Raw genomic sequence first — 26,109 nt, 5'->3', positions numbered from 1 at the left:
TCTATAACTTTAAAAAGTTTCAAGGACTAACTTTCCAAGAAATGAATTTTACATAAAATAATTGGAGGATACAAGTGTTGCTGCTTAAAATTCTGAACTTTTGAATATTGCAATTTCACCATCAATAAAATAACAAAATACATCTAAGGTCATCTGTCTCAAAGAGATAATCACATCTTGTCTCTCAAGGCCTCCATTTGTCCACAAGCACATAATATACTTCTTTATTGACAGAGAAATTGCGATCAGGGGGATGGTGTGACTCAACCGAATATGGGATATAACTCCTGCACAGGAGAGAAGATTGCAGATGGTGATTACAGAACAACTACCAATTGTGGAGGGTGAGTATGCTAAATAGGCAAAGAATTGTGTAAGAGTAGTTATGATGCAAAGGAGGAAACATAAAGAATGGTCAGTTTCCTATCAACCTGGCTTCTGACAATGTGGACTTATGTGATCGTTCATGAAAGCGCCTGGCATAATGAAATATTTCGGAAGACAATCTAGGAGCCTGCTTATGGATGTAATTATTATGCTTTTATACTCATATTGTTGTTTTCAAAATCGTTGCAATAGATCACATAATACAAACATGAAGCAATAAAAAAACCAAACTCAAGTTAAAATGCAAATATATCATAATATAAGTATGTGCAGGTGGTGACAATTTATTCTCAAGGCCCTCCAGAAAACATTTGCCTGTTATGGTTGGTTGCACAATCAGCAAGGTATTTAAGCTGGATTTGACATTTTTATTTTTAAATGGGATAGACAGATGTTTCTTGGTGTTAAAGGCATCGTCACAAGATGTAGCTGTTTTAAGTAAAGCTGTCTTTTGTAGCTGACCAATGACGATTTTGTCAATGCCAGTGGTGTTCAAATGGTGCTCCACTTGTTTTGGGATTGCATCTAAGGCACTTATCACTTATTTTCTATCATTTTGTGTTCCTTCCAGTTGTTGCTTGCAGGCAAACCATATTTCTTGAGATCCTCCATTGCACCATTGTTACTATTTTTTCATGCCATTGTTTCTAGTCAGCCTATGGGAACTTCTTGTAGCATCTATCTAGGTGGTCTACTGTTTCTCCAGCTGCTTTGCAGAATTGGTGTTTGATGTCTGTTGCTGTTTTCTTAATTCTGGTTTTGTATATACTTGTTCTTAATATTTGGTTTTGTGCAGCTAGAATTAGCCCCTCTGTCTCTTTCTTCATCTTTCCTGATTTTAGCCATTGCCAAATCCTGTTATTTCCCATTTTTATTATGCAGCTCAAGGTTGAATGCACAATGCTCCTTTCTGTTATTCCCCCCCTCCCCAAATAATATAACTTCCAGAAGGCCAACAATGAGGTGAACAGCTTAATTTCCAGCAGGAGGCAGTTCATAATTTGATGGCTGGAACAAAAACACCCATTTCAATTACCTGTCTCTCTTCATCTTAAACATTAAAGTTCTTGATGGAACAACCACATTTCTATTGGAGAAATCAGTTCCGAATATACCTCAATCCCATGCACTCTGCGGACCAATACCAGCACTTTGAATCATAACCAGAAAATTTATTGGCCACCAATACAAGGATGATAAAATGGGTCTTATATAAAAGTCATGCCTTTAATTTGGTAACATACAGGTCACTGCATTTTGTATCCATTTTGTATCCCAAGGGAGGCTTCAACCCCTTGTAAAGAACATTGCAGTATGTTCTTTAGATAATGATCAGATTATGATAGCAATAGCACTTAGACTTACAGTATATACAGCTCCATAAGACTTTGCAGCCCTCTCTAAGCAGTTTACAGAGTCAGCATATTACCCCAACAATCTGGGTTCTCATTTTAACAACTTCGGAAGGATGGAAGGCTGAGTCAACCTTGAGCTCATCAGGATCGAATTCCAGACTGTGGGCAGTTAGTCTGCAATACTGTGCCACCCTTTCCCATTGATTAGTTCTCTCCTCTCGGGCAGGAGTAGAACCAATGAAGTACAGGACTCCAAGACCCAACCCTTGTAGGTGATCTTGGATTAATCAGTTTTCCTTCTCAGGTTATAAAGTACAAGCTACGAATCCTTGGAAGCCATCTGGTAGACCAGACCAAGGAATCAATTCCTTAGGAAGGCTAAAACTATTTTACTATTTTTATTGGGATTGGCTCTGAAAACATAATCTTGCAAGTCTAGTTACGCTATAGTTCCATGATGGCAAACCTATGGCATGCGAGGTGTTGCCCTGTCAGCTGGCCACTGCACATGTGCACACTGGCCAGCTGACTTCGGCCTTCTTTTGAGGCTGTTTTTTGCCCTCCGGAGATTTCCCTGAAGCCTCCAGAGTGCGAAAAACTGGCCCTATGGGCAAACCAGAAGTTCAGGAACCAACTTCCGGTTTGCTTGTAGGGGTGGTTTTTGCTATCCGGAGCCTTCAGGGAAGTTTCCTGAAGGCCCCTGAAGGCTCCAGAAAGCAAAAAAAAAAAACCTGGACCTAATGGGAACCCGGAAGTTTGGAAATGGTGACTTCCGGTTTGTCTGTAGGGCCGATTTTCGACCTCCAGAGGCTTCAGGAGGCTTCCCTGAAGGCTGCGGAGGGCAAAAACCACCGCTACGAGCAAACTGGAAGTGACTTCCGGTTTGTCTGTAGGTCTGTTTTTTGCCCTCCGGAGCCTTCAGGGAAGCCTCCTGAAGGCTCCAGAGATTGAAAATCAGCCCTACGGACAAACCGGAAGTCACCATTGCTGAACTTCTGAATTCCCTCTAGGTCTATTTTTCGCCCTCTGGAAACTTTAGGGAAGCTCCTGAGGCCTCTGGAGGGTGTCCAGGGGGGTGGAGGCAGGGGAGGCTGTTTTTGCCTTCTGGAGCCTGGGGAGGGCGAAAAAACCATGGCAAAAGCAGGAGGGTTGCTGATCACATGCATACATGTGTGGGGGGTGTCACACACATAGCATTATGGGTGTGGCACACTGGCACACAACCTCCTCCTGTACTCCCCCCACTTTTGGCATGGCAGCCAAAAAAGGTTCTCCATCAGTGTTATAGTTCCTCCTCTTTCTTATACTTCACCATTAGAGAGGTGTTTTCCTGATCCACTACCAAATGTTATCTCGGACTTTAACAAATCCTAAAGCCCCTTTTGCCTACGCAATAGTTTCCTCGTATGTCTAGCAAGGGCAACTTACTTACATCAGCGCAATCTTACTAATTCTAGCATCTGAAGCCAATTTATTCAGGTCATGTGAGAACATGTTATGTTGATCATGATGCAATTTTGTACCTATCTTGATCATATCAGCATTTGGCATCAGTGATATCATCATTGGAAATGTGTTCGCCACAAGGCCCAAGTCATTTTAAAAACAAATGTATATATTATTTCTTCTAGGACAGGAGACTCTTCGTATAGTGAAAATTGTCAAAAAGATCTTTTAAGAAACAGAAAGAAAAGTGGCACTACCATTGACAACAAGGTAAAAGTCTTTCCTAATATAAAAATGGAATAAATGTTTATCACTGGACAAGAACCTGTGTTTGGACTATATAATTTTGATAAGATTAGCAAAGATTGGTGTTTCATGTTTCCAGAGTTGCTACAGAAAATGTAGCATTTATGCTTAAGCACAAAACACCTTTAAAAATGGACACACAATTCTGTTCCATACATTATACCCTGTTTCCTCGAAAAGAAGATCTTCCTGGATAATAAGCCCAATCGAGCTTTTGAGAACATGGACTAAAATAAGCCCTCTCCTGAAAATAAGCCCTCCCTGAAAATATTGCAACATAGCAGCAGCCATGAGGTGACTACGCTTGCCGCCTCCTGCACCTCAAAAATAATAAGATGTCCCCCAAAATAAGGCCAAGCGCTTATTTCAGGGGTCAAAAGAAAATAAGACCCTGTCTTATTTTTGGGGAAACACGATAGAACAGTTTTATTGATACTGTCATTGTTGGGCAGAAGTGTTGCCCTCTAGTGGCAGGAATCAATGCAGTTCTATCATCTACTCAATTATTGGATCTTCTGTCAAAGGTGATCTCTTCACAGAATATCAGATGGATACAAAGAATGCAGATGTGTTGTTGGGTAGATTGATTTATTAATCCATGTGGCCTTACTTGATATATAATGCTCTGGGGTAGTAATATTCAATTCTATTGTCAGCTCAACAGGTGGAAGTTTTGAGTTTATAGCTAATTCAAGACATTTTAATCAAGGCAAGTCTATGAACATTAGCAGTTACCCCTTTAGTTGATCACTTTGTATGTGTTTCATGGTCTCTCCCCCATTTGCATTTTGGGTTTGCAAACAGCTACATTACATTTTGCATATATTTTACAGTTGAATCACAGTTATTTTTAAGAGACTGGCAGTTGATAGAAATGCAGCCTTGTGTATAAATATTGACAAAGCTGACATATATTTGACAGACTGTGTGGATGAATATAACTCTTCCAATTATATTGCTGACTAGTTGAGGAATCAGAAAGTAAAGACTTTGACAGTTCCCCCCGAAAAGATGGAATTTTGTGTTCACTTAATGTAACAGCTGTTTTAAAGATATAAACAAGCTTCATTCCATTTACAGAGCAAAGTAATAACATTTCTATATATATATTCTGCATTATTATCCAAATAATGTTTGGACTGAGAATTACTGCTGGGGGAAGGAAAGCCATAAAAGTTACTGATCAGAAATACTAACAGTGAACTGATAGGATGTACAGCAGAGGTGGGTTCCTACCGATTCAGCCTGGTTCGGTAGTGGTATGGCGGCCTGGGTCACAGAAACTGGCAGCGACTCAGGCATGCCACACTCCCGAACCAGTCCCCCAGTCACCGCCATTGCCATCTTGTTTTTTTGAGTTCTGCGCATGTGCAGAACAATGTTAATTGAGCAAACTGGCAGTAAAGCCCGCCAGAACCCACCCCTGATATATAGGTGTGATATTTATGTATAAGTACAATAGAAAGGGATGCTGTGGCTCAGTGGCTAAAACACTGAGCTTGTTGATCAGAAAGGTTGGCAGTTTGGTGGTTCGAATCCCTAGCACCACATAATGGAGTGAGTTCCCATTACTTCTCCCAGCTTCTGCCAACCTAGCAGTTCAAAAGAATGTAAAAATGCAAGTAGAAAAATAGGAACCACCTTTGGTGGGAAGGTAACAGTGTTCCTTGTATTTGGCATTTAGTCGTGGTGGCCACATGACCACAGAGATGTCTTTGGACAGAGCTGGCTCTTCAGCTTTGAAATGGGGATGAGCACTGCCCCCTAGAGTTGGGAAAGACTAGCACATATGTGCGAGGGGAACCTTTACCTGTACAACAAAAAGTACAGTTTTATGTTTTTGTAGTTTTTTTTTTGTTTTGAGCTGCCCAGAGTTATCATTTAAAAGGGGTGACTGTTCAAATCTTTTAACTGTTTCCAATCTTCCAAATTACAACTTAAAATAAAATTCTAACAAAAATAATGGCCTTAAATAGGTAACATGTGCTATTTAGAAGTTGTTGAACAATGACTCCCACTATATCTTACCATTAGCCATGCCAGGTGGAACTATTGGAAGATGAAACTAGCCAACATTTGGTGGTCCACAAGTTGTTGGCCATAAAGCATTTTAGGTTTTTTAAAAAAAACCTAATTTGGGGGAAATAGTTTGATAGTGAGTTCATGCTAAGAACTCTTTATCTTAGATGTTTTCAGAATGCTATATAAAGACCACTTTTCTTTAAGCACTCAGAGCAGAAATAAAGTTGTTACACTATGTCATCCCTATGTGAATTGAGCTTTACATGACTTCCTCCCCCAACCCAACATCTACTTTCACACAATGTGTATTCTGTGAGGTATTGTCACCTACATTGACCACCAGGAGGTACTATGTGATTGGTTTCATACTACTGGGGACTTTTCAGATGTAGGTAGACTGAGGCTTCTACCTATGGAATTCAAGCTCTCTACAGGGAATTGAAGGCTATTAGTGTGAGACTGCACTTGATAGGACTGCAAACTTGATTTATAATACACATATTTAGATCAGCTTATTTGTATGTACTAATTCCATTTCCAACTAAGGCCAGTTGCGAGAACTACATTGCTATAGCTGTCCTTAGAGCTGGCTTTCATTACTTGAGCAAATCCTAATAAAGCTTGGAATGATCCTAGGTTATTTTATTTTTGTTTCCTGTTTAGCTGAACTGCATTATAATTCTAGCCAACCTTAAAAAAAACAAGACTTCCTGCCAGGCTTTGTGGTCTCCTGTTTGTGGCACTGATGCAAAAACATACAGCAATACATGTTTTCTGTGCTTAGCAATTGCGTGAGTATAAACATTATTTCCTGTTGCACTGTAAAGGTAATTTGACTCATGTACACCTTTGCAGTAGAGTATTAATTGTGTTTACACCATAGTAAGCTATCTAATATTTGGTTGGTGATTTGCTATGACAAACACAGAAAAGCCTCAATTAAAATGAAAACAATGCAGGATAAGTGTGATGCACTTACAAATATTATGTTGATCATTGTTCTTTTGGAGACTTCAGGCTTGTTTAATGACTGGTTAAGATAAATCTTGTCTCATAATGAGGAAGTACATGTGGTGTTTAGTTTGAGGCAGAGAATTGCAAATAAACTAGATGATCCAAAAGAAAATCTAAATTTAATAGTGCTGATAAGAAACAATGACTGTAGAAATATAAAGACATGACTACATCTTGTATATGGATCAGGAACAGATTCTAAAATTTTGATGCAAAATACCAAGCATCTGTACAGTGACTAGTGAAAGTTGATTTGATGAATTGTATCATCCACTGGATGTTGAATGATGGTAGACAGTCTAAAAGGTCTGTGTGCCAAGTCTTTAAGTGTTGGGTAAATTTATCTGGTTTTGCAGCATAAAGGTGTGCTTCAGGTGTAGAGACTGCATAGGCACTGTGGGAATGCCTTGTTTTAGCATAAGCTTTCCAACAATATTGCTCATGAATAAATCCTCAAAACTGACAACTTTATTTGCTGAAAACCTTAAAGATATATTATAGTTGGGCACTAAAGAATGTTTGTGATTTTCCTTGTAATTTTATTGTTCTTATTATTAAAATTTTAGTTATTCTGTTTTTCACATCAGTTGGTGGGAAGTTAACAGCTGAAAAGCATAATTTAAAAGACTAATGAAATAAGTAACTTAAAGCAAAAGGGGGAAGTCCTTGCAGCTCCTAGAGTTAGAAGGTTTTTGCCACAAAACCAGGTTTTGTGTGTTTGATCTTGCCCTAACACAATCATACCAATTAGAAGGCAACAGTATGGGGCCTGCAGTTACTAGAGCGGTCATCTTCCTTCCATGATATGCTTGCTCTCTCAGATAACTTCACATTATTTTAAATATAAAAATAGCTGAAATGTGATACATGTTGCTTGTTTTTTCAAGAAATGTCAGCATTCTAGCATAGGATCTTCCAAAATTTGATGAACTTACAAAACTGGAGCAATTTGGAAAGCAAGAATCCAGTTTGTCATGCTAAATTATGCACAACAACCAAGGTCTGCAATGGTTATTAAGCCATATATTAACTCAACAGGGTGTAATTATCCCAATTCCCAATGCTTCAGCTGAGATTTGGAGTATTTTTCCACTTTTAAACTGACATTTTTGTGTCTTCTGTAAATGTGAGTGTGTCTGTGAGTTTTATTTGTTCTGTAACCTAATCTAACCATCAGCTTTTTGATTGATCATCACAATAATTATGTGGGATAATCAAAACTCATGTAATATCACTTTGTATGTTGTTTACAGGAATGCCAAATATATCCCTGCAATAAAGCATGAAGGTGAATGTACCGAAGTCATTCATGAAACGGTAAGACTATATTTTTAATGACAGTGCCAGGACTAGGAATATAATGCTTGGCATGCTTGCTTGGAATCTAAAAATAAATACTTGATACTTGGATTCATCAGTTCAGTGGATATTATTTCCCAAAAAATATGTCACGTTAAATATGTATATTGGGTGTTAAGATGTTGGAAGTTTCAGAGATGGTATAAAGAGAGGAACCATAATAGAGAAACTGATATCAAAGTCATCTTTGAAGATTTATAGAACTTAACTTTATTCAATTTCTAGACCGCCCCCCTCTCAAAGAGACTTGAATGAACTATAATTGAAAAACTTAATTACTCCTATGATTCTTCTCTAAGCACCCTTGTGCAACTGAGCAAAGAGAAATCATAGCATCTAACCTGGTAGTACTAAGGTTTGTAAACTTTCATTGAGAGGATTCTTGTTTGAATGTTTTGTTGTCAGCTGTCCTGGAATTAGAAAATATTTATGAAACAAGTAGCCCTTGTTTTCAAATATGAACACTAAAGGAAATATTAATTTCAATTAAAGCAATATGCTTTAACCATAGATATAAAAAGAAAGATGTTCAAGGGTCATTTCAACTTCAAATAATATCTACCTATGGTTCTCATCATAGAGAATTCTTAAATAAGAAGAAATGGGGGTGGGGTTAGTGCTGAATTCAGCTCAAGGGATCCCAAGAGTGAGGTCAGTTCCATAGTGGCATACCTTTTTGCTGGTGAAATGAAATGGAATAACCCAAACACTAAGTTTTGCCAAAGACTTGTTGCATTTTATTTTCCAAATTTGCAAAATATGTTTAATGTGGGAAGACACAGAGAAGAATCAAGTCCAGTTGGATTCTGCAAGTTGCCCATACTAATAATTCTCTTTAGGTTGATTGCAGCAAATATCCCCAAACCAGAGGACAAGTTCTTTGCAAACCAATCCCTCCAGAGGTTTGTGGCACTGATGGTGTGACATATAAGAATGAATGTTTGCTCTGCAATCAAATTCTGTGAGTATATATTTATATGTCTCCTCTCCACAGTTTGCCTTATCTGTAGTCATCTTGGACAGTTTTGTCTAGCTTAAAGACAAAGGTTTTTGCAAATTGGAACAAATGATCACTGAAGAAAGATTTCCCCCCCACAACTTTTATTCTAGCACCTTTAACCACTGCATCAAATCCCCTCCCCAATCATATGCAGCTAAGAAGTATATACCAATTATTGAAATTTCTCAGGCTACTTTGATTTATTTCTGCATATGGTGTCTTTTCCTTTCAAGAAGTTAACATACATGTTTACCGTATATTATCTAGCCTCCCTTTTTATCCTCACACAATTATAAGGACAATAATATACTCAGATTTTCCAGATGAAAGAATGATTTTAAAAGACATGGTTACAGGGCAGAAAGAGTCATCAGCAAAAAATATTTGAATTGAAATTAGGATAAAGAACATTTCTAAATTTTGATGGTGAATTAGAAGTTTCTCTTAATACTAAATATCTTCTCGGAAAAGTTTAGATCATAGTTCATTAATTAATGAACCAAATTAAGCTGGATTAACCAAATTCATGTTTGTATAAATAGCCATAATATTCACAATATTGTTCAATTTTAAATTAGGGATTTATGTGTGGTCTTTCTATCTCTACTTTGTTTTTCCAGGAAAACTAAATCTGAGATTGGCATACAGAATATAGGACCATGCCCCAAGGTTTGTTCTGTTCATTCTATATTAATTGATTCCAGAACACTTTATAGTAATTAAGAACATAGCATATTTCTAGTTACTATGGTCATAATGCTAGAGATAACAGAATCAGGGATTGTATGATATATAGCTAACGAAAAGAAAATTGAAAATGAAATGAAAATTTTCTAAGAAAATGAAGTTTGTCCATTTTATGAAAAATATTTATGTTAAAATGTATTTTAGAAGGTTTCAACAGATAATGTTTTGTACATTAAGCCAAAAAAAAATATCTTTGAAAGCCAGTCTCTTTTATTCAAGCAAGTAATATAGTAAGTTACCCAATATTATTTTGAAAAAAAAATCCTTATATGCACATATCTATTGTGAATCCAAGTAATCATAACCAGTTTCATAAATAACAACTTAGAAACATATTATTTTGTGAACAACTTGCTAATGCTAAATTCCTTCTGTTTTCTCTAGAGGAAACTGTGAAGAATTGACATTCAACAAAACAGTCATATCTCAAGTGGTATCAAATCGGTCTTCATCCTATTTTTAAAGAATATAACAAGCTTATAGGAAATGGGCAATAACCATAACATTGGTTGGAAATGAGACAACATTATGCAAAGTTCTAGTTTAAATTAGCAGATCTACTCATCCAGTCATTGATTTCATTATCATGGTCACCATAGACATGCTTGAGTATTTTCTCACATAAATAAATCTCACTATTCATATTCAATAAAATAAACAAGGAAGTTCTCTACTGTTTTTATTTTTGTCCATATGTTCCAGGCAAATGTCATTACTTTTTCCTCAGTTATTATAGTTTTTAATAAATTGTTCATGTAATTTTAATTTAGTGCAAATATATTGGTGTTAAGAGGGCAGGCCAAGTTAACATTTACACACACACACACACACACACACACACACACACACAGACAGAGTCTTGTGTCAGAAGCAGTGCTCTAATCATTATGTTATCACCTGCCTACTTTAAATATGGGAGTAACAAAATTAGGAGAGTTATGCTGAGTCGGATGTCACTCAGATTAATATGATTCACATCACAAGTACAATCTGACAATAGATGGACTACTGGAACAAAACCACATACCTAGGTGAGACAAGAGAACCTAGCATTGATGCAGTGTTGCTACAACAGTGTTACTACAACAGTGGACTTAATGAGAGGGGATATATGAAGTGTATGAGGAAACAATGGATGTACATAAGATCCACACAAAATGAGAAACAGCATTTACTCAGCATTTGTACATAGTGAAAAGGAAGCTGCTCTCAGAACTTGAGATTGCACAGAAGGTCATGGAGAATGAGAGGGCCAAGATCCTGTGGAACTTCCAAATCCAGACAGGCAGGCAGGTATATAGCCAATCATACAGACATTTGGAAGTAGACAGGGACCAGAAGACAGTGATGGCAATTGATATAATGGCCACAGCAACACCAGAAACGAGAGCCATGAAAAACTGGAGAAGTACCAGAGTCTGAAGGAGAAAAGATATGGAAAGAAAAGGGCAAAGCAGTCCCAGTGGTGGTAGGAGCACTTGGGGCTGTGATTTGGGGCTGGGAAAGTGGCTTCAACAGATGGTCTTGGAATGATATGAGAGAGCTGTCTGTCCAGAAGAATGCAATGCTAAGAACAGTTAGATACTGTGCAGAATCCTTAAGCTCCCAGACCTCTGATAAAAATTGAGGAAGATACTTACAACCCATAGAAGTGAGAAGGGATTTAAAAAAAAAAACCTCCCTTCTCACCTCTATTAGCCGTGTCTTAACTTAATAATAATAAATTTAAATTGTGTGGCTAATATTTTAGTATTTAATTTATAATCTAAATTAAGCAATGAACAAGCTGTATAAAAAGCAAATTCTTATGAATTCCTACGAGACTCAAAAAAAGAGAATTCCAAAAAGAATGTTCAAATTATTCATATTTGCTCTCTTCATAATTATTTCTTTCTTCTCCTTTTTACTGACTGGTGTAATAAAATCTCTGATAGCCCAAACTTGGGGAAAGCTGGGCAGCAGCCATGTTGGAATCATGCATATATTTGTGGAAATAATGCAAGGGATGGGGAACCCAAAGGTGCTTTTTCAGGAGGCAACTAGACTTTCTTGTTTTTGTTTTTTTTCTTTGACGATGTTTTGCTTCTCGCTTTTCCCACTCTGACAGGATAGTGGGGAATGGAAGGATTTATATTGCTTGCAGAAAGCTGGTTGTTTGTATCCTTTTAGAGGGTTGTTGACGCACTTCAAGATTTATCTATGTCCTCAGGGTTACTTGAATAGTGTTCCTGGTTCCTATAGTCTTGTCTTTTTTTCTCTGGAAATCCATTCCTACTTGTCACTGCGTTAATTGTTTGCTAGCTGAGCTGAAGAGTTACTGCGCAGGTCACTGGTCACTTATCAGCAAGTGATGTACTGCGCCTGCTCACACACATTCCAGAGACTTTTATTCTTCTGTTCGTCTGCCAAGAAGGTGGACGACAATTGCTCTTGCCAAAATGTAACAATTAGATAGATTTGTTTATTTTTATTTTCATATTTAAAGTTTGTTTTCATTAGAACATGTTCTCGGGTCTTTTTTTATTTCTTATCTGGAGATATGCTAACAAGGAGGGGCGACGATTCACACCTCGATCGAGGGGGAAGGGAAACTTTCCATTCCTTCTCACTACTCCCATACCATTCATTCCAAATTGCATAGCTAAAAGTCTGTAGAGTCTGGATTCTACAGTCTTCCAGGTCGTGGTTGTCCCAAAGGTGCTTTTTCAGAAGGCAACTGGACTTCCTTGTTTTTTCTCTTTCTCAGCTGAGAAAGATCTCGAGTGATGGAACACCCACAACTTCTGGAGGCAAGCCATTCCATTGATCAAGTGTTTTCACTGTCAGGAAATGTCTTAGCTCTAGAATGGATCTGTCCTTGGTAAGTTTTTATCCATTGAACATTTGGAAAAGAACAGGCTACAGGAACCAGGAGCACTACTCTGAGGACACAGATTAATCTCCAAGTACTTCAGCGACCCTCTAAAAGGATACAAATGACCAGCTGTCTGCAAGCAATATAAATCCTTCCATTCCCCACTACCCTGTTAGAGCTGAAGAAGCTTTGTGGATGAGAAGCGAAACATACTCAAAAGAAAAAAATCCAGTTGCCTGCTGAAAAAGCACTTTTGGGATAACCACGAGCTTGATGACTGAGAATCTCTACAGACATTTCAGGGATGGGGTAATGTTTAAAGTCAATCGCTGGCCACCAATGCACCAATTAACAAATATGAAGGCACCATATAAATACAACTCATAGAATAGCTAAAGCATATATTCCACTGGAGAGAAGTTCCCAGAATATAGGCTCTAGCACAAGTCTGAAAGCTTGGAAGGGTAAACATCTGGTCCTGGTGACCAACCCAGATTCAATCTTGCAGTGTTCAAAGTTCTTTAATAGATACACCTGACATTTAGGAGTCAAAAAGTCTCACACCAAGCACATTTGAAAAAGAACAGGCTATGTTCTTTCTCTGTCAATATTAAACATCTCTAAACCAGGACTGTGAAACTGGCAGCCCGTGGGCTGGATCTGTCACATGCAGGCCACACCAATCCTGCCTCCGCAAAAGCAAAGAAACATCGTGATACATCAAGATATGTCACATGACGCAATCGAGTTTGACACCCGAGATTTGATTGCAGAATCAGAGTAGTTGCCTGAAAAATGAAAACATTAGATATAATTGATATAGCAGACCTTGGTGAAAGACCTCTTGTTTGGATCATTCAATGTGCTCTACATGGGTCTGTCCCAGTGGTGGGTTTCAATTTTTTTTAGAACCTCTTCTATAGGTGTGGCCTGCTTTGTGGGAGTGGCTTGCCAGCCATGTGACCGGGTGGGAGTGGCTTGCCAGCCATGTAACCGAGTGGGAGTTGCTTGACAATCATGTGACCGGGTGGGAGTGGCCAACTTGTAAAATGTGGTGAAACTCACTTAACAACGCTCTTGCTTTGCAACCAAAATGTTGGCTCAGAAACTCTGGCATTTGAAGCACGCAAATCTTAAAGCTGTCAAGTTACAAGACCCTTGCACCCCTAACCCTTTAGAAAAAAAAAACCAGGGGTGTTGACAGCTTTAAGACTTGTGGACTTCAACTCCCAGAATTCCTCCTCCAGTCATGTTGGCTCAGGAACTCTGGCACTGAAGTGTGCAAGTCTTAAAGCTGTCAAGTTACAAGACCTTTGCACCCCTAACCCTTTAGAGAAAAAAACCCCAGGGGTGTTCAAACTTGACAGCTTTAAGACTTGAGGACTTCAACTCCCAGAATTCCTCCTCTCGCTCTTCATCTTGATGATGTGCGGACGGGTGGGGGGAGGGAGCTGGAACCGGTTCTAAACGGCACTGTAGATTTGTGGAACTTCTTCTATAGAAGAGGTTAGAACTGGCAGGAACCCACCCCTGGGCTGTCCCTAAAGAGCATTCAGTTAGTACAGAATGCAGCTGCCTGGTTGTAAATGGTGTTGGCTATTCCGCACATGCAACACTATTGTTTCAGTGTGTTTTCCAGTGAAATAAAAGTATAAAGCCCTTCATATTGTAGAACTCTGTTACTTGAAGGAGTGTCTTTTTCCAATTATTTCTAATCTGGTCCAGCAGGATGGGCATGCTCCTTGTCACTATACGGTTGGCAGGTATCAAGAGGAATCCCTTTTCTGTTTCTGGAAAGCCCTTCTCCCAGGGATTAGGATGGATCTGAACCTGCTGGCCTTTGGGAATGCCTTGAACACTGGGTTATGTGCCTAGGATGGGGGTCTTGAGTGTGCTCTATTTCCTGGTTATGTTGACACTGGCAGATTATAATATCTCTTGGCTGTTATTTGTATTTAATTTCTTTAATGTGTTTTAATTGTAATTTATGATTGTTTGTTTCCCAGAGTCACTGGTTTGAGATGGATAGCTATACAAAAAAACCATGAAATAAGACAGAGAATTGCTGGCATGTTGTGATTCAGGATAAAGGAAAGAACAGGGAAGGGACATTAAGGAAGTGTTGCTTTTTATATAACTGTATATGAACTTTCTCAAAAACATAAACAGTGGAAGAACCTATGCTCAGTAGAATCACACTGGATGGTAGCATCTGGCCATAAATATTAATTAAATCTACTGACATGCTGCCTCTCATCTGAATCAAGAAACTTTGCAAAGGTATTCTTGATGCAGGAATGTCTGGTAACAAGTTTAAAGTAAGCTGTTCATCTTCTCTATAACAATGACTGAATCATTCTGCACCTTAAAATAAATTTTGGAATGTAGAATTCTTCAATTCTAGCTTTTACAACATGCTCCCTTTCATGTCTTCTAAGCATTTTAAAATGCTTAGAAATGGATTTTATTTTTTTTTTGGAAATGGATTTAATCTTTTTTTAACTTTTGAGATGTGTGTTTTTTAATGTTGTACGCCGCCCTGAGTCCTTTTGGAGAAGGGCGGCATATAAATCCAAATAAATCAAACCAAACCAAACCAAAAGAAAGTGAAGCAGATCATGATTTCCATGACCTTTTAAATTCAATGTTCTCGTTCCATTTCTTGCTCAAAATTATTTGGAATAATGTAGACATCCAGTCAGTTTCTTAGCTGAGGCTGTGGTTTAACTGAACTGTAAGTTTGTCAATAATGTACTGCATATTGTGGTGTAAGGAGGACAATTGCACTATTTTTAAACCACACTGCCTCATTATTGCAATATGATTTTTCTTAAACTGTAGCTGTCCAATTTTGTAGGATCACTTTCATCACAAAGTCCACTGAAAGAACACATAGGTTAAAACATGGGCATTGAATCACACAGAACACACCGAATGATGAAGAGTGTTCCCCTTCTATGGCTCGAGTTGGTGAAGGGATAGAGTGGGAAGAAAAATATCTGAGTGTCAACATCTAGCATTCTGAGGGAAAGAGAGCAGCTAAAGAAAGATTCCAACATGGAACCACATTCCAGTCTCCCCTCCATTGTTTAAGGATAGATTGAATATTTTGTTTGAAATTAAATCTGGCAGGCCTGCGTATCTATAAAAATCAAAATTATTATACAGAATAGAATACAGAACAATAGAGTTGGAAGGCACCTTGGGGGCCCTCTAGTTGAACAGCCTGCTCAAGCAGGAGACCCTATACTATTCTGGATAAATGGCTGTCCAATCTCTTCTTAAAAACCTCAATTGATGGAGCACCCACTACTTCTGAAGGCAAGCCATTCCAGTCACCAATTATTCTCACTGTCAGGGAAGGTCTTAGTTCTAAGTTGGATCTCTCCTCCATAAGTTTGCTTTTCATTTTGCTTTCAGGTGTTTTGAAGAATAGGTTGCCTCCCCCTCTTCTCTGTGATAACCCCTCAAATTTTAATGGTGGCAAAACTATTTACTTTTAAAACATACTGTAAAAAAATGTCTATTTTATTTGATATTTAAAGCTCTCCCTAACCTCTTATGAAAATTAATTTTGAACACTTAAAAGAAACAAAGATGAAGAACAGCAGACCAAAAAATACTGGATCAAGAAATATCACCTAGAAGCATTGAAGATTAAGGAAGCACTGGAAATAATAAAGCACCAAATAACAGCTATATCCCAGAAGATCTGCAGGTAGTGCCTCAAATTGCAGAATCTCCAAATTCAGTTTAATCAGAAATGCTTCTACTAATCCATCAGTGGAGAGGCTGCAGCAAACCAGTCAATATCTCACGAAGAAGAAACATGACAGTTCTGGGTGCAGCCTTGGGATAACCCAAAGAAACACAACGAGAATGCGGCTTGGATAAGAGAGGTGGAGAAGAATAAAAACCAAGTTGAAATAAAAGAACTTGTAATAACTGCAGAAATAGTGGAGAAAATCGCAAGGAACACCAAGAATGGGTGAGCATCACATGAAGATGAACTGCATTTAACTCATGGTTTTTGGTTGAAACATCTCACTAGCCTACACACACACATTGCAACAAAGATGATTAGGGGACTGGAGGCTAAAACATACAGTATGAGGAACAGTTGCAAGAACTGGGTATGGCTAGTTTAATGAAAAGAAGGACTAGGGGAGACATGATAGCAGTGTTCCAATATCTCAGGGGCTGCCACAAAGAAGAGGGAGTCCAGCTATTCTCCAAAGCACCTGAGGGCAGAACAAGAAGCAATGGCTGGAAACTAATCAAGGAGAGAAGCAACTTAGAACTGAGGAGAAATTTCCTGACAGTTAGAACAATTAATCAGTGGAACAGCTTGCCTCCAGAAGTTGTGAATGCCCCAACACTGGAAGTCTTTAAGAAGATGTTGGATAGCCATTTGTCTGGAACAGTATAGGGTTTCCTGCCTAGGCAGTGGGTTGGGCTAGAAGACCTCCAAGGTTCCTTCCAACTCTGCTATTATATTATTGTATCATATTTTTCATTTTCCCAAGCTTCTTGAGTTGTTTTCCCCTTTAGGATTTTCATCCAAGAAATCTTTCCCAAGTTATCTCTGATTTTATTAAAATCAACACTTTTAAAATCTAGGAGTCTGGTATCATTGTGTTCTATTGCTTGTGTTTATGTGTGCCAGTGTGATATGGTTACTCTCACCTAAAGTTCCAGCAGTTTCAACTCCCTCTATCACGTCTACTCTATTTGTAAGTATTAAGTCCAGTATGCTGCCTCTCTAGTTCCCTCCTCTACCTTTTGGACAACAAAGTTGTCAACAAAGTTGTCAGTAGTCAGGAACCTATTCGATTTAGGAAACAAGATATTGGGATTTATTTACTTAGTTATCAAAGGGTCCCCACCACAAATATACACTATATAAACATGACAAAATAGCTAGATAGCTAGATAGCTAGATAGCTAGATAGCTAGATAGCTAGATAGCTAGATAGCTAGATAGCTAGATAGCTAGATAGCTAGATTAGATAGATAGATAGATAGATAGATAGATAGATAGATAGATAGATAGATAGATAGATAGATAGATAGATAGATAGATAGATAGATAATTATGCATGCATCCTCATATATTATATGACACAAAGAAACAATACAGTCTAGTCTGGATGTATACCTTTACATGGCGAGAGAAACAAATCTTGTGATTTTCCCGATAGCGGGCATAGGGAACAAATGTTCTTCTTAGTTTCCACTACACTTGTGGAAACTAAGAAGAGTCTTATTGCAGTAATGAGGCTTTGCAGTTCAAAATATAATGCAATTGTTTCTTCTTACCCCACTAGATAAACTGTTGAAAAACCAAATGTTCAGTTAAACCACAATATCAGCCAGGTAAACAGGATTGGATTTCTGCAATATTCAAAATTTCCAATAACACAAAATGGAACCAAGCAAAATCTGACTTTAAAAGTCATGGGAAGTCATGATTTGCTTCATTTTCTTTCAAAACAGAAGACATGAAATGGATCCCCCCCCCCCATTTTTGCATCTGCCCGCTTCAAGCCAGTGGTTTTGGGCAGCAAAGAAATCATAAAAACAATTAGGACACATTTAAAAAAATAAATTAACTACAAATAGCTAGAAAATATGGTGGGAGGGAAAACATCCATGTTGGGAGTTGAGAAGTCAGCCTTTAAAAGAAAAAAAAAGCCATATCTGAATACAGTGACGTGCGGTGAGGTTTATGGCTGGTGAGGCTGGTGATGTCATCAGCCTCCTGCACACGTGGTCCCATTCCCCGCTTTCCTGAGTCAACATGAAGGGGACCACGGAGCGCGAGCCGCGGGACCACGGAGCGCGAGCCGCGGGACCGCGGAGCGCGCTGCACGGTCCCCTTCATGTTGACTCAGGAAGGCAAGGAATCGGACCACGTGTGTCTTTTCCCTTTTCCCTTTTTTTTCTTTTCATGATAGCGGTGAGGCTCTGCCTCCCCTGCCTCCCCTGACCACACGTCCCTGTCTGAATAGGTACAAGATAGTGAAATGTAATCTAAGGAAGTCAAAGACTCGTGCGGAGCCTTCTGGGGCTTGACTGGTTCGAAGCCCTGGAGCTAGAAGTGACTGGTATCAACGAGAGCACCGACGAACTACTCGCAGACCCTACTCCCGAGACGCCAGTTTTTCGCATTGACTGTTTAGATACTGGTTCCGTCTCGTTTAGTGACTTTGCCAGCCACTCTGCCAGAGACTCCACAATCAAACAGGTTTTCAACTGGGTGTGGAGGGGGTGGTCCAAGGGGCCTGTTGGGTCTGAGGTCGAAATGTATTATCATAAGAGAAATGATCTATCTGTTGTAAATGGCTGTTTACTGTGGGGGGACCAGGACCGGGTCGTTGTTCCACCCAAACTGTGCATTACAGTATTAGAGGCTTTACACGTAGGGCATCCTGGAATTGTCAGGATGAAGTCTTTGGCTAGGAGTTACGTGTGGTGGCCTAACATGGACAGGGAGATTGAAGAATGGGTGTTACCTGCACACCATGCCGGGAGTCCAGACCAGCCTCGTGAAAGCCATGAGCTGGTGTATGCCGCGTGGCCGAAAGGAGGAGGTGAAAGGAGGAGGTGGGCTTTTTTGTGTGTGAAATACTTTGAAATGGTTTCATTTTAAATTATTGTGTGTGGAATCTTTTTTTAAATTGTGTTAGACTATTTTAAAAAAATATTCTATCTACAATAAATTAAAATAAACCATTTAAAAGTATTCTACACTCAATACATTTAAACGTATTGTGGATAGAATATTTTTAAATGGTTTTATTGTAATTTATTGTGTATAGAATATTTTTAATGGTTTTTAAGGACTTTTTATTACTTTTAGAATATATTTTTAAAATTATTTTAGGGAATTTTTATTTCTTAATTGTTTATAGAATATGTTTATTACAAGAAATGTTATTCCTTTTTGCAAATGGTTTATTTGTGATGCAATATGTTGCTTTTAAATGTGCAGGTTGGTGCATGGTTTATGTGTCGCAAAGTGGCTGCTTTTCTATGGGCAGGCCAGGTTGGTGCAAGGCAGCGTTGCAAGAATTTGTGTGCTTCTCTGTGATACCTGGTTGTTTAGGTAATTGTGAGGTTGTTGCTGGTTCTGTGAGCTTCCTGGCACTGCCCTTTATAATTTCCCACAATGCTTTGATGGTTTTTATTCCAGTGGCTTTGTCTTTCCTATCCTTAGGGTTAGGGAAAAAAACTGGTTTCATCTGCAGTCTTTTGGGGGGAAATTGTTATTTTTTGGTATTTTCCTGGCACTGTCATAATAATAATAATAATAATAACTTTTATTTCTAGACCGCACCCTTTCCTAGGCAGGACTCGGGATGGTGTACAGTCATGTTAAAACCATATACAAATACATAGACATGAACATAGACATAGACATAGACGTGGACGTAGACGGAGGAGGTAAAAAATATACTGTACAATTCTTAGTTAAAATACAAATATTAAAATTCCCTTAAAAATTCCCCAATAAAATGTTTGCCAGGAGGTGGAAGATGGAACTGTCAATCAGCTAAGTCAGCTAGTCGGAACAGGTGAGTCTTGAGCTTCTGTCGGAAGGAGCGGAGGTCATTGGCAATTCTAATATCGGGAGGGAGGTCATTCCAGAGGGTTGGGCCCATCACAGAGAAGGCTCTACTCCTAGGCGTCACCCCCTGGCACTGCTTGGCGGATGGCACCTGGAGGAGTCCCTCCCTGTGAGAGCGGATAGGTCGTAGGGATGTATGAGGTGAGATGCGGTCCCGCAGGTAACTAGGTCCCATGCCATGGAGCGCTTTGAAGATAATAACCAGCACCTTGAAACGCACCCGAAAAACCACAGGCAGCCAGTGCAGCTCGCGCAGGAATGGTGTTATGTGGGAGTATCTTGATCCTCCCATGATAACCCGCGCGGCTGCATTCTGCACTAGTCATAGTTTGTGGGTGTGTAATGTCCCGCAGTTATCTACACATTAATAATGATCAAGTACTAATAATATTTCCTTATACATTTTAGTGACCTTTCCTGACATAATTGGTGTTTTGTTTCATACGTTTAGATTTCAAATTTCTGTTTCTGTTAGTCAGCAATTGGTAAAACAAATCCCACATGAAAAAGTATTCAAAACCTACTTGATTTTAATTGTCAATTTATTTATTCCTGCACATTCTATTATTTATTCATTTTCATATCTCTGTTTTTCCACTGTTGTGCAAACACAGTTCCAGCAGCTGCTAACATGTGTAAAATTAAATATGTATTGTATTCCCTTTCAAATAGCCAACAAAATATTTCTGGTTTTAAATCCATATCTTGCTTTATCATTGCTTCTAACCACTAACTCTTGAATAACTACTTGGACCAACCTAAGTACTGAACCTAATTCATATATTTCTGTTTTTTTGAACTGAGAACTAAATTTCAGAAAAAGAAATCTGTATTGCTTTGTGAATCTACCTATGACATTCATTCTTGATCTAACTTCTTTGGTGAAAGACTATATCTTTCCTGTTTGTTGAGGGACATCCTTCCTGAAAAGACTGTACGTTTTTGGGTGAAAACAGAGGTCCCTTCTGTTACCTGTAGTGTAGTCCTCAGCTTACAACCACAATTGAGTCCAATATTGTTTTATTTCTTCTGCAGTTAGTATTATTTAACAGGATGAAAAGGCAACGGAGTATGATTGCTAGGACAGTCATCTTTCCTATGTAAGTAGCTCTTTTATTGCTTTGTGTGCTTGTTTCATCCTTAATAAAGTAGTGCAAGCAATTAAAGTCTTCCTTTCTTTTTCTCTTTGTGCAGGCCATTTATTGGAGCAAGGTGGTCAGTGGGTGACTTCAACACACAAAAGGACAGTAACCTTCCTTTTCTATTATTTTGTGTGCTTGTTTCATCCTAATGCAATGCATGTGATTAAAGTCTTCCTTTCTGTGTCTCTTTTTTGTGCAGGTTATTGGAGCAAGGTGGTGAGGTGGCGGTGCAAAAGACAGAGAAAAGGACAGCAATCTTCCTTTTCTATTATTTTGAATTCAGTGACATCATCTTAGCCACTCCCACCCGGTCACATGGACAGCAAGCCACTCCCACCCGGTCACATGGGTGGCAAGCCACTCCCACCCGGTCACATGGGTGGCAAGCCACTCCTACTTGGTCACATGGGCAGTAAGCCACTCCCACAAAGCAGGCCACACCTACAGAAGAAGTTCCAAAAATTTTTGAAACCCACCACTGCCCCCTAGCCCCAGGAGCACTCTATAAGCCTCCTAAAGGCTATCTATGCTCTTTTTTTTGGACAAAAAAACGGGCTCGTTTTTGCAAAAACCGGGTGATTTTTGGGGCGTTTGCAAATTGCAAAAACTTTTTTTTAATTTGCCTCTTCAAAACCTTGGTGCATATAATACTCTGATGCATCTTATACTCCGAAAAATACAGTATTCCCAAGAACAAGAATCAAATTAAACATCAATTCGTTTTTTCAAGCAGAAGGGCTACCTGTTGTGATGTTTTCTTCTTTAGCTGTACAGAGTAAATCTTATACTTATAAATACTTCTAGCAAAAAAAAAAACATTGCTGTAATATTTGTCACTGGAGACACAATAGGATGGGAAATTAAGATGGCAAATACTTGTTTTGGGTATTGGAAGGTAGAGTAAAGTTAAAAAGTTAATGGCAAGTTATTCATTTTATAACTATAATCCATCCTTCTTTTTAATGACACAGGAAACAGGATCTATTGCCATAAAGTGTAACAGAATTATTGTTATTAATTTGCCAAAGAGTAACTCCTTCCTATATAAGACAGGAGATGACAGGACCAAGTGGTCCTCTTCTCTTCTGTGTAGTCCTTCCTTCTCCAACTGAGACATCACTCATAGGTGATCATTTACTCCTCTATTAGGGAAGCTATTAAGGGAGAGGGGCGATGGTTGGATCCCATCTGCAATAACAGCCAAAGAAATAATTGTTACCATTCACATGAAATCTGTGAAGGTATTTATCTCCTAGGCGCTGCTTGGAGTGTCCAAGCATGGGTTAACTTCAGCTTGCTGCCCAAGGACTGAGTTCAAGATTCTTCTAGCTCCGCCTCTTGCTCCCCTCAGAGGCTCACTTTTAAAAAACTCAGTCGCCCTACAGGACGCTTTTTGGGGAGATCCAGTCCTTGTGCAGCAGGCTGGACCCTCTAGATAGTGTAGTGTAGCTCCCGTAAATTGAGTTTGTGTAGTTTTAGCTAGCTCCTCTGTAGTTTGGTATTTTCTTTCCTTTCTCCGTTGATTTATTTTGGTTTGAACACGCGAGGCAGGCTGCCTGGAGCATAGCTTGCTCTCGCCGTAGCGACTGCAGCTGCACCGCGGGGGGTTCGCTTGGCGATCACCGACGAACTTTTGGGGGACAGGTAGGCAGTTAGGGTCCCCACCGCAGAGCATTCGGTTACTCAGGCTACACCCGGTGTTGCTTTAGGCGCAAGCGCGTGCGTGGCCACCATTTTGTTTTCAAAAGTGGCATGCTTTTCTCCCGGGCTTCTGCCTTTGCCGTGCAGCCTGCTCTCACCGCAGATCGCCGCAGTGGGGATCTTGAAATTCGGGCCTTGCTCCGGGCTTCCAGGCAGGCTCCTTCCCCTCTGGATCTCACAAGCGGCTGCAGGGGTTCTTTGGTCATTGTCAGATCATTCACCCTTGCCTTGACACCGCGGATCTGCAGGCGCCCGGCCTCCCTCAGCCGGCGCCATTTTCCAGCCCCACTTGCATTCAATTCCTGCAGGCCTTGAGTGGCAATGTACCACCACCGAAGGACTTTCCTCAGCCTCCTTCGCACATACTCCTGCCAACCATCACAGGTTCTGCTCTTCAACAAAGCATATATGGAGAAGCAAGTGGATCATCAGGCTGGTCCCACAGCCAGTAAGTGCAGAAGGCCCAACCCTGCTGCCAAAGGTGATAGGGTGGGGTGCCCGGCGAAGGGTAAACACCCTAAGGTTAGGAAGCCCTCTAAGGCTGCTGAAAAAATGGCTGAAAGACGCCAAAAGGCCCTTGAGAAGCAGTTCCAGAGGGCCCAGTCAGCGCAGCAGCAGCCTATTGCACCCACACCCAGGGAGGAAGGGGCAGGTCCTTCCCTACCCACCCCCCAGCAAGAGGAATTCCCTTCTCTGCCAGTTGAGGAGGATTTTGGGTTCTCACCCAACCCATCCAGGGCTTCCCTTGGTTCCCCCAGCCATTCCCTGGCTGAGGACTCCCTTGATGAGGCAGACTCCTTTGCGGGGGAGGGATCTCTGGCCCACTCTGAGGCTGACCCAAACCTCCCTCAGATGCAGGAACCACAATTGTCTAAAGCCATGCAAGATGTGGTGGCGCGTGCTATCTCACAGGGCATTTCAGATGGCATGCAGCAGTTGGCCTCTAAATTGTCTATTGCTATTGCAAATCCCAGCAAGGGTAGACCTGTAAGATCTCAGGAGCCTCCAATTAGGGAGGCCTCCCCGACTCCCACTGGTATCAGTGAGTGTCCGATGGAGAGGAAGCGGAACAGGATGCTCTGGACCTCTCAGAGGATGAAAATCCTGCAACCGAGCCATCCGCTACCACAGACCTCTTTAAGCCCTCCATGTTCAGGGCTATACTTACCAAGGCCCATGTCGCTGCTCCCCAAATGGGCCTACCAGCTCCGGCAGATAAACCTTCCTCTGATCAGGGTGCCAAGGAGGCTTTTTGGCCTCAGAATCCAGGTGCAGGACTATTTAAGGAGGTTCCCCCCCCCCACTGGATCTGGTTCCAGCTCCACAACTGTTCCTGGATATCATTCAATGCCAATGGGCCCAACCGGGCTCCACGGCCAACCCCAGTGGGACAGACAAGAAACTCTACACCATCGAAGGTCCCCTGGAGGAACTATTGAAGCTTCCTCAAGTGGATGACCCCATTGTCTCCCTCACCTCTAACTCGGCCCTCCCAGCTGATTTACTGGAAGGCCTAAAGGCAGAGGACAAGAGGGCTGAGTCAGCTTCCCACAAAACTCACCTTACCACAGCATGGGCCATGAGGGCTTCTTCATCCTATTCATACTTCAGCAGGGCGGCACTCTTCTGGCTCCGCAAGCTGTTGTTCGGCCTCCCAGCAGGGGATACCAGGACGAGGCAGGATGTTAATAAGATAATAGCAGCCGTTGAGTACTCGGCTGATGCCTCATTCAATGCCACTAAATTCTCCTCCAGAGCCCTGGCCTCTAATGTGACTTTGCGCCACCTGCTGTGACGTTAAAGCGAAGTGGAAGCTTGCTTCCACTCCTTTCAAAGGGGGTAAGCTGTTTGGGGAGGCCTTGGACCCTTTTTGATTGAGTCTAAGGATTATTATTTATTATTATTATTTATTCACATTTCTAAACCGCCCACTCTCCCCAAAAGGGATAAACGTAAGGTCTTGCCTGCGGTCACAAAGGAATCGGACCGTAGGAACGAGACCTTTCGTAGGAACTCCTTTTGAAGCACGGAACCCTCTACCTCTTCAGGGGGCTCCAACCGGCCTTATGCCCAACCCCAAGATCGTCCCCAGGATAAATCCTCCTATAGGGACAAGAACAGACAACAGGTCAACCATAGACCATCTTACCTCACACATCCTCACGACCAATCCGCTCTCACAGGGAGGGACTCCTCCAGGTGTCATCCGCCAAGCAGTGCCAGCAGGCGGCGCCTAGGAGTAGAGCCTTCTCTGTGATGGGCCCAACCCTCTGGAATGACTTCCCCCCCGATATTAGAAGTACTAACGACCTCCGCTCCTTCCGACAGACGCTTAAGACCCACCTGTTCCAATTAGCTGGCTTGACTGATGTATAGTCCCATCTTTAACCTCCTGGCAAACATCTTACTGTGTAATTTTTAAGGGGAATTTTAATTATATTTACATTTTAATTTAAATTTGGTACAGCACATTCTACCTCCTCCGTTTATATGTTTATATGTTTATATATTTATGCACATTTATATTTTGTATCTATATGGTTTTTAATATGTCTGTACACCGCCCCGAGTCCTCTTTAGGAAAGGGCGCTGTTTATAAATAAAAGTTTACTTACTTACTTACTTATAGACCATTCCATGGGGGGTACTCCAACCGCTCATTTTGGAAGCCAAAGTGACCATCCCTGGGACCCTCCCATAGGTGGCCACCTCCAACACTATGCCACCTTGTGGGAGGAGACCATGATGGACACTTGGATTCTGTATACAGTCCGTCATGGGTTGACCCTGAATTTCCTCTCCTTCCCCCCAAGGACCTTTGTCCGTTGCCCCACTCCCAGATCGGCCCACAAGTTCCAGCTCATGAGGGCGGAAATAGATCATTTGCTAGAGATAGCGGCTATAGAAAGGGTGGCTAGGGACAGGAGGGCAAAGGCTTCTTTGAAGGTATTCGACTTGGGACTTGTCTATTATGTTATGCTCTCTGTCCGCAGCCCCCTTCAAGCCACTTCGAACGGTTGGGTTGCGTCACCTGACTCTAAAGACGGCCTTTCTTATTGCCATCACCTCAGCACGTAGAACTTCCGAGATGGCCGTCCTCTCGGTCAGAGGCGACCTTTGCATCATACACTCCGACAGAGTTGTCC

At 40.6% G+C, this 26,109-nt stretch overlaps 1 protein-coding gene across 1 annotated transcript in view; it reads left to right on the top strand.

Moving 5' to 3' along the window:
• The window catches only part of SPINK5 (serine peptidase inhibitor Kazal type 5), a 39,401-nt gene extending 29,109 nt beyond the window's left edge, over window positions 1-10,292 (top strand). The window contains exons 9-15 of the mRNA XM_081939214.1: window positions 235-344; window positions 3,374-3,458; window positions 6,180-6,307; window positions 7,784-7,847; window positions 8,729-8,850; window positions 9,510-9,558; window positions 10,021-10,292. Coding sequence (XP_081795340.1) covers window positions 235-344; window positions 3,374-3,458; window positions 6,180-6,307; window positions 7,784-7,847; window positions 8,729-8,850; window positions 9,510-9,558; window positions 10,021-10,032 — 570 coding nt within the window. The 3' untranslated portion in view covers window positions 10,033-10,292. The remainder of the gene's footprint in view (window positions 1-234; window positions 345-3,373; window positions 3,459-6,179; window positions 6,308-7,783; window positions 7,848-8,728; window positions 8,851-9,509; window positions 9,559-10,020) is intronic.
• Window positions 10,293-26,109: the final 15,817 nt, after the last annotated feature.

This window comes from Natrix helvetica (genome assembly GCF_964273705.1).
Source record: "Natrix helvetica genome assembly, chromosome: 1".
Lineage (NCBI taxonomy): Eukaryota > Metazoa > Chordata > Lepidosauria > Squamata > Natricidae > Natrix > Natrix helvetica.
This window is presented reverse-complemented; position numbering and strand designations above follow the sequence as displayed.